Consider the following 9,219-nt stretch of genomic DNA (forward strand, 5'->3'; position numbering starts at 1 on the left):
ACTTTTACTGGGAAACAAATGAATGAATGTTTTTGATGGCGAGTGGTGATGATCCCAGATATGGAAAAGTCGATTCCTTGGAGTTTATGGAGTAATGTGTCTGACAGGGGGACGTGGGGTAAATTTATGAACGTGTTTTCCAAATTGTGGTGAATTTAACTTCATTTTTTCGTGGATTCACCACATCCAGATGATCAATCACCTCAGGGAATTCTATTGCCACCTTCGTTGGAGGCTCGTGAGTGGAAACGATTTCACGAAATTGAGGACGTGACTCCTGTTCTCCACGACTCAACGAATTCCCCCGATTTGTTTTGTAATAATCAACATTTATTGAAGAGCGAGGTAAAGAATGATTGACAACATTTGCAAACATTAAATTTTTATGAAATTATGCTCTTTATCATGAGATGGAAGTGTTCAAATAGTTCATTAGTTCACGATTTCTTAAAGATATTTTTTTATCAGTTCATCAAGTGGTTTTGTTCGACATTAAGAATATTAAATTACTGCCATCAAGTGGATGGCAAAAGGTGGCAGGGGTGGCATCACATTTACTCCCCCAATAAATCCCTGAACGATCCGGATCATAATCCCCAACTAAACCCCGATGGTACGTCACCAAAATCGATTGTACAATTGTTTTGGATCTTCATGGAAGTTTTTCTTTGAGTAGGAAAATATATGGTGAGGCTCTTCTTCATGGGCTTCTGGAGGTGTTTCATCGTGGATGATACCATCCCCCTGGGCTACGACGGCTTGCCCCTGCTTCCGCGTACGCAAAATAGGAATGAATTATGGCCCATGATTCTGGCGAAAGGAGTCTGGCAAATCGCTTCCCTCAGCGCAATCAATGATTGCGAAACGGCTGATTTCAATTCATTCCTGTGCTTTACAGGTCAGATTTTCTGTTCTCGTTTCGATTACTGTAGCTGATATGCCCCGAAAATTAATTCGTAATCCATTGATGAGTCACGTGTATTTTTAATAAATTTTGTTGAACGCGTACAAATAAATCCGCAGCAAAGTCGATTGTTACAAGCGAAAATTCCCGATTATTGGAAAATATTATAGGGAACGATAATTCTATAAATTCCTCCGATTCTCGCAGAATGACTTCCGGGAAAATTTATGGGTTCAGCTTTAACGCGGTTATTCCACGTGGCTGAGGAAATTAAATGTTATCAAGGTTCGAGTAACAAAATTAATCTATTATTTTTTACGAGTTAAAAATTCTAAAATTTATACTTTAAGAGCATAAACAGTTTTTTTCCACGAAAATAGAACTTGGTTTATCATCACAAAAAACAATCTCGTTTAATTATCCAAAAAACAATTAGAAAAAACTGTTCTATATTTTTTTTGCCGAAAAAAGTCCAGCTCACCGCGACAAAATTTACCACTAAAATTATTTGCAACCCGCGAATTGTGATTTATTTCAATACTCGTACAACAATTATTTTAGAAAATTCCTGTACCTTTCCGGGGTTTTTATCAGAAACATTCCCGGGAACGTTTTCGTGCGTTAGCTATATTAGAGACTAGCTCTAGATCAGGGGCACCAGTGTCCACCTGTTACCTTCAATACCTTCGAAATCCCGAAAATTAATTACTAGACATTTGTTTGAATACAATCAATCGAAACATGGGGAATTCCTTCGTCGCCCAGGTCATGATCTGCATATTAGCTGGGGTATTAATTATCCCATTGACCGAGGTAAGTGATTATTAAATTTGCCACCGCGCAGAACGTCCAAATTTCGCGAAAAACCGCTGATTAAAATTATTCCGACAGCGCAAGAAACGAGACTCAAAAATTAATTGTCATTTTGTCTCGGTCTCCCCTCGACTTAAAGCGAAATAAAAAAATATTAACTTTACGTGACTATAAACTATTTCTCCGGCCCTAGGGCCAGCCGAGAGATTACTATTTTATTTCATCCGACGATATAATCCACAAAAAATCCAGGGTGGACCTGGTGGTCCCAGAACGTAAGTCCCCTGCCCCCCAGGGACCGCTGGGGACTGCTGACAAAATACTCCGGAAATCCGAGTGACTCACGATCGCACCCGATTTCAAGCGATGAGCCTCCAACGAAGAATACGGTACCCGAAATTCCCAGAGACAGGAGAAAGGCCCAAAGGAACAGTAAAAATAAAAGGCCCAGTGAGACGACTGCCGGGGCAGGTGAAAAGACGGAGGGGAAAGGGCCTGAAACTAAAGAGGATTTCCCTATTTTGACACTTTTATATCTCCACGACAACGAAGTCATCCGAAAAGATCATGATGAAGTGTCTGAAATCCCCTCAGGGTACCCCATATTCATCGGATCCACTTCTGATCGCCCATCAGACCCCACGCAGGTGAAAATAAATTTATATTTTTGTTCCTGCGATGACTTCCACCTCTAATAATTCTCTGAACAATACTCCATATGACAATTGACATGGCACATTCCCCAAACACTAATTAAATAATTATTTAATTGGTGTAATAATTTTTCCTATCCAATCATCGGTTTTTAAAAATTATTCTCCCCCTTTCCCTGAAGATTAAACTGCCAATCGAGCGGTGGAGGCTCTCGCGCTGGGTCCCCTGGGCAGTCCGTCAGGGTATCATAGACCCAAAGGCCCAATTCTCCCCCACGAGGCGTGTTCTCGTCCTCCCTCTCGGGGCCACTGACCCCCAGCTCCACTGGGTCGACTTCAACGACTTCACCGAACACCCAATGGACTTCCACTTCCTCTTCAAGGGCGGGTACTTCAGGTGCTCGGAGGCTGTCTCCAACATGTCCAACCGCCATTCTGAGGCCAGGAGTGAAGGACAACTTGAGGAAAAAAATAAGAATAGAAGATTCCATTATTTTTATGACCTCAAGCCCTCCAGGAACGAGCCACTGTACCTCCTCGTCGATTCTCTGGATGATAAACTGCTTCTCGTCAACTTCTGGGTCTACGGACAGCACTGGAGCTCTCTGGTGATCCAGAAGTGCAGCTGGTTCCGTCGGGATCAGGGAAAAAATTTGCTGAACATCCGGACGAGGGGCTGCGCCTCGAGGACGATCTGCCTGGGCCCTGGAAGGCACCTGCTGAGGGTCTTCTGCCAGGTGATGGGGTACTACTGGCTGACGGTCTCGTCAAACACGGATTTTCGCGTCGGGGAGAGGCGAGAGGTCCAGGAACTCATGACTGCTGAGTCAGAGAGGATTAAGGCACTCGGTGCCGACGTGCGACGGAAGTTGGCGACTGCTGTCGACTCCCTGGGGGCGATGGAACATGTCATGGACTGGAGGAATTTTTGTGAGAGCTACATGCCCAGGGGAAGATGTAGCATTGAAGATTTATCGAAGGTCAATCGGGTGAGGATTCATGAGGCCTTCAGGGCTGAAGCTCTTCATGTTCTTGAGGAGAAGTGTCGGGGGGATGTCGGGCGTCTGGCGAGACGAGCGCTGAAAATATTTTTTATGATCGAGGTGGAAGGGGATGGACGACAATCAGAGATTGGAGGTGATGATGATGATGGGGGTGAGTGGGAAGGGGATGTGAGGAATGTTCTAATGAGTTCGCTACATTTTTGCATCAAATTTTGAATTTGTGTAGCTGAAGAAATTGGGAGAAACGCAGCTGTGAAAATTCAAGGATTTTTTCGAATGTTGAGAATGAAAAAGTTTTTGGAAATTCGCACTCGTCGAGTGGCGCATCAGGGGGTGAATGAGGGTCTTCAGAAAGTGCTGGAGGTGTTTGACGAAGAGTCCATGGGAGAGCTCATGCGGAGATTTATCATCAGGATCGAGGACTTCAGGGGATGCTATGATTGGACGTATGAAAAAATTCGATAGACAATCATTTTTGAAAAATAAAAGTCAAAAGTCCAATACGACGACGTGGATTCGGTATTTTTTACTGTAGCTCTGATCTCGAGAATGTCCTGGGGGTTCAGAAGATGACGGGGAGAGCTGTGGTGTCCTCCCCCGGGTGGATTCCAATGGTTCGATACAACGTGATGGTACGTGGGGAGGAAACGGTGTTCGCTCTGATGGATTTGTTCGTCGATTTACCTGGGTACAGTCTCAGGTGCTTCGATAATGATACGACGAGAGAGATTCAGCGGGCGGTTAATAACGTCATGCCGTTCCATTATCGGCGGAATCGAAGAGGGTTTACTGTCCTGGGGTACGGTAGGAGCGACCTGGAAAGGTAACAGAGGGTGCGTTGGGTGAAAAAAAATTGTGATAAAAAATCTGACAGATGAAAAAGTGAAAAAAAAATTAATAAATGAGTAAATAAATAAAGAGATCCATTAATCACTCACTTAATTAATAAATTGCTGCGCTGCACTAGGACAACTGAAGTCCAGTGGACCCTCCACATAACAACAATGAAAGGATCGCCTCAATTTTACGGATCGATCAGCCCTCTGCCCCCAATGATCGAAGCAAATCCTGCAGTTCATGAATTATCCAACATCTACATCCCCAACTCCAATAATTACATCGCTAAAGCCATCCTCAGGGTCTCCACCAGCTCCACTGTATCTCTGAGACTGCAGGTCAGTTACTCCAGGACGAGAATCAAAGTGCGAATTTCCAGCGAGACTTCGGAGAAATTCCAGGAAGTTTCTGGTGGACCTGTTGTCCTCGTGCCAGTGGTGAACCTGGACGACTGCGAGGTGGAGTATTTTATTCACGCGTTCGTCGTCGGAGACTCCTGGCCGCTGACGGCTGACGACTGGCGGTGCGTTGAGAAGGCGAAGAGGGATGTGAAGGTCAGGATTTTAAAGACACTTTCCTCTTCGTCTGGAGAAAATTTCCAGAGGGCTCGGGAGATGGCGGGGAGTCCGGAGGATTCCGTGGAAGGGCCCCGTTGGAGTCTTCAAATTTTGGGCCCTCCAGGGACCGCTGTCGAGGTGATGATTATATTGAAAAATCATTTCTCTAGCGAACGTCCCTAACAGAAGATGATGAATGGCCGACAGTCGGCCGACTGTCGGCCAACATTGGCCGAATGTCGGCCGACTGTCGGCCATTCCTCATCTCCTGTTAGGGGTAGAATTAAAGTCGGTGGCGAAGTCAACCGAGCACGATTGTTCCAGCTTCGCGAGGACACCCGGAGAGACCTTGAGATCCTGCAAACAAAAATCACGTGGGAGTCCCAGGATCCGGGGAGATCCCACCGGGGGAAAAATCTGCGAGAAAAATTCCGCGCGGAAAACTGCATTCAGTTATTTGAAGAAGAAGATGAGGTACCTTCAGACGTTGATGAAGAGGTTCGAACGTTGAGTCCCCCTCGGGACCACCGGAGACTGCCCCCTCTCAATCTATCGACTCTACGGGATTCAGCCGACGTAGGGACAATGTCGCGAGAGCTATCGAACGATAACATGAGGAGAAAAAAATTACTGGAATTCGAAAAAAAATCTAAACATCTGATGCAGCGTTTGGGGATGACGATGACGTCTTCCTTGAGAGTGCCAACACAATAATTTATCGGGTTGTAATAATAAATAAAAACGCTCAAGGTCATCCCCACGAGACTCTCGACTTGATGACGATCTAAAATTAATTTAAGTCTTGTCGCGGGGTCGTCACGAATTTTCGTAACTCGACGTGACCGAGATCAGTCTCGATCTCGTGTGGAGATGTATAAATTATTGAAAAATGGCACTCACGTGCTGCAGTGGCTGTCTCGCAGCCCATGAAGATCTCAACCAGCTACCGGCAATCACTCTCCTCCAGTCGACACAGGAGGAAGGATTATGTAGGCTTACGCACATGCTCACGTCGAAGAGGAATTTAATCACCGTGAAATTATTTCTTCATCCGGTTGAATATTTTCTTTCGTGAACGACCCTAAAAGGATTAGTAAGCTGATCTACTCGAAAAATAAATTTATCGGAGTCTTCTTCTTTATTTATTTATTTTTTTTTGGAAATCCGACATCCGGCTACTGCACATCTTCATTTTTCAGTGATCAGGACAATTAATTTATCTCAGACCAGGCGAACAAAAGGACGAATATTCCTTGAAAAATTAACTCCAGAAGATATTTAGAATCAAAATCAGTTCAAACTACGTTTGAGGAATAGAAAAATGTCTTTGTTTATTTCTGATTTATTAAAAAATCATTCAGTTTTGTGTAATAACAGGAGAGTTATGATTGACAGCAACGGAAAGTCTGGATTCATCGGCAGGAACTAAGGAATCCAGGAACTTTTCAGTCGTCATCAGATGGGATTAATTTATGTAACAAATGGAATATTTGCTTTTTTATTTAAATCGCCAGGTTCAGCCCCGTCGTATATGGTGGTCCCCAACCAAAGAAGCCCAGGATTTGGATGCCCTTCTGGACAAAACTTTCACGACCGAATTTCGCACTGGATACACAAACGTAGCCGGAATGACGGTACCCAATACTTTCCCACCTGTCGCTGAGCGTATTGATAGGATGACAGTCTACGACGATGATGTGTGGCTTGGCGGCTTTCCAACGGCAGGTGAGTCCTGACACTCAACCGGGTGCCATCACCAGTAGGTGGAGACATAAGGATCTTCACTCCTTTCTGTCCTATTTATTCTTCCTGCATTATCATAATTATTGTTTTTTTAATTTAATTTGTGCTCATTGTTCTGATTTAGACTCCACGTTGGTGCAGGAAATGGTCTGGTACCTCGGCAACAATTTGGACGACATAGGAGCAGTAATGGAATTGGAAGTTCGTTTTCCACTCCTGGAGTAAGTGATTTTCAGAATATTAAGAGGACAATAAAAAATAATTTTGAAGAAAGAAAATTGGATTGAATGAAAAAATCGTACTGCCAGGGGTTCCAGGGTAAACATCCGAATACAAGGATTGAAGTTTCTGAACAGAATTTTTTTTTCTAGGGCTTCTGGTCTTCTCGATAAATCCGCACTAATCGAGGCATATCCGGAAGTGAAGCATCACCTGTTTGCACAGGACAGTATAGAGTATGTGAAGAGCATCCCCCGACCGAGGTACATACAATCTAATCTTCCACTTCATCTTCTACCCTGGTCGTGGCAAAGCGGTCAGACCAATGCGAAGATGATCTACGTCTACAAGGAGCCAGAGGATGTGTGCATGTCTTTCTTCAAGTATGCCAAGCACATCGCTTTCCGGGGAACTTTCGAGCAGTTCGCCACACTTTTCCTGAATGACAGAGGTAATTGGAAAAGTTGGATAGATGCGATCAAGTTTTAGTGAAAAAATTCACCAAAAAACTCAGTGAATGTGAGAGAAAATTAAGGAATTATGGAATTAATTAATTCCATAATTCCTTAATTTTCTCTCACATTAACTGAGTAATTATGGAATTAATTAATTCCATAATTCCTAGTGGAATTAGAGAATTCCATTGAAATTTAATAGAATTTTCCGACTGCTGAGAGATTTAATTGACTGATACTTTAATCTTAACTTTTTTCATTAATTTAGTTCCTTTTGCCCCATTCTGGTCGCACGTAATCAGTTTTTGGAACAAACGAAATGATCTCTCGTACAATATACTATTTCTCCGGTACAAAGAGATAGAAGATGTGAGTAATGAGCTCCTGCATTTACGAGAGTCTTATCCTCCACAATTGTTTAACGTTAAATTCTTTTCCTTATCGAGGATTTGGCATCGGTGGTCACGAAGGTCAGAGCCTTCCTGAACAAGCCCCCTCTGTCCAAACCAGAAATGGAGCTGGTGCTGGATCATCTGAGTCCCCAAAACATGGAGAATAATCCAGCGGTGAACCACAGGTACTTGTTTGAGTTCGCGAAGGAGTACTTGAACATTCCAGAGGAGGAGGAAGTCGTTGGAGAGGACGAAGAGGACCAGCAGGAAGCGAAAATGACCCCCGAACTTCAGGCGAAATTCGATGACTGGGTCTTCAAAAAGATTAGAGGCACTGATTTTTACCTGGGACGAGACGTTCAGAATTAATGTAATTAAAACAATTGTCGATTCAATAAATTAAGTGTCGAAACCAAGAGAATTAATTTTCGTACGCATAACGCAGAATAATTGAAACAATGGCCCTTATCACAAACTAGATAAAACTTTCATTAAAAAAATGAGATGAGTCGAACGAACGATAGCCCCCACCACTGTTCTCTCTCCTATTCGACGGATTTCCCCCTCCCCCACGGCCTCATTAATTATATCTATGATATGACATTCGTTGGGAATAAAAATTGCAGAATTTTTTCATCTCCAGAAAGGAATTATCGTATCTTCAACCCGTTGCATTGCGTAATCCATTAATTTCAGAAATAGTCCAAACACCCCCAATCAATTAAGTCAATTCAATGTATTTTCATCTCAATTCGTTGGACAGAGCTGAACCGATGAATTCCCTCCACATTTTGTGTGAAACTCTCGTGCCGATGACGTGATGTGAAAATTATTTTTGTAACTTGATACACACGTTTGAGTTCTATTTATCGTCTATGTAATTGCCATAAAATAAACATGATGGTGAATAAATAGCCAGCAATAGCGCCATCGATTAATAGTGTCTCAATATACCGTGACGACATGATCATTAGTGTAAATACTTTTATTACGCAAATATTTATCATTCCCTTGGAATTTTTTACTATCAAATTTTTAATGAAGAGGAATAATTTTTTTAACGTATCATCTGGTTGGAGGTAGACTCTATTCAGATGCAAATTGCAGATTTATTTATTCATTTGTTCCCATTTTTTATAACTCAGGGAAAAAATTGAAGTTTCAATGGAAATATAAAATGATTAGAAATTTATGCCCAAATGATTTCAACGGAAATTCGTATCATCTTTTTTCTATTCATTAACTAATTATAACTATTCAGTTCGAATGGAATTCGGCACAAAAAGCTCGTGACGAGTCGTTCCCTCAGAGGGGCGCCAGTCTAGTATTTGCATTTTATGGAAAATCTGTCGATCGCGGAATGAAACAAGTGGATAATTATTGTTTTTGCGAAGAGGTACAATTACTGTTCCCCAAAGAATTTTTGAATTTGTTATTACCTCGCGATTTTCAAATACAAATCAATAAAATTATTGCCAGTAGCCTTTTTTCAACAAAAATATCATTTATTATTTATTACATGTAATATATAATGTACAATAAATTATATATTACAGACATTATATAGATATCTTATATATTACATATGGAACTAAATTTTTTATAAAAAATAGACTTCTAGAGGGTGAAACGTGGGACGAAA

At 42.2% G+C, this 9,219-nt stretch overlaps 1 protein-coding gene and 1 pseudogene across 1 annotated transcript; both read left to right on the forward strand.

The window, feature by feature from the left end:
- The first annotated feature begins 42 nt into the window (after positions 1-42).
- Positions 43-6,276, forward strand: LOC135170954 (uncharacterized; annotated as a pseudogene).
- On the forward strand, positions 6,250-7,946 carry LOC135170790 (luciferin sulfotransferase-like). The gene is made up of 5 exons (XM_064136847.1): positions 6,250-6,493; positions 6,636-6,732; positions 6,883-7,181; positions 7,454-7,554; positions 7,632-7,946. The coding sequence occupies exons 1-5, from the start codon at positions 6,250-6,252 to the stop codon at positions 7,944-7,946; spliced, it is 1,056 nt and encodes a 351-aa protein (XP_063992917.1).
- The last annotated feature ends 1,273 nt before the right edge of the window (positions 7,947-9,219 follow it).

Source organism: Diachasmimorpha longicaudata, chromosome 18 (assembly GCF_034640455.1).
Source record: "Diachasmimorpha longicaudata isolate KC_UGA_2023 chromosome 18, iyDiaLong2, whole genome shotgun sequence".
NCBI lineage: Eukaryota > Metazoa > Arthropoda > Insecta > Hymenoptera > Braconidae > Diachasmimorpha > Diachasmimorpha longicaudata.

What these genes read in the sequence shown, in the direction of transcription:
- LOC135170790 (XM_064136847.1), top strand. Translation starts at nt 6,250, where the DNA reads ATGGAATATTTGCTTTTTTATTTAAATCGCCAGGTTCAGCCCCGTCGT. An exon ending in TGGCGGCTTTCCAACGGCAG is followed by an intron (nt 6,494 to 6,635) that starts GTGAGTCCTGAC and finishes GTTCTGATTTAG; the next exon opens with ACTCCACGTTGGTGCAGGAA. An exon ending in ACTTTTCCTGAATGACAGAG is followed by an intron (nt 7,182 to 7,453) that starts GTAATTGGAAAA and finishes TCATTAATTTAG; the next exon opens with TTCCTTTTGCCCCATTCTGG.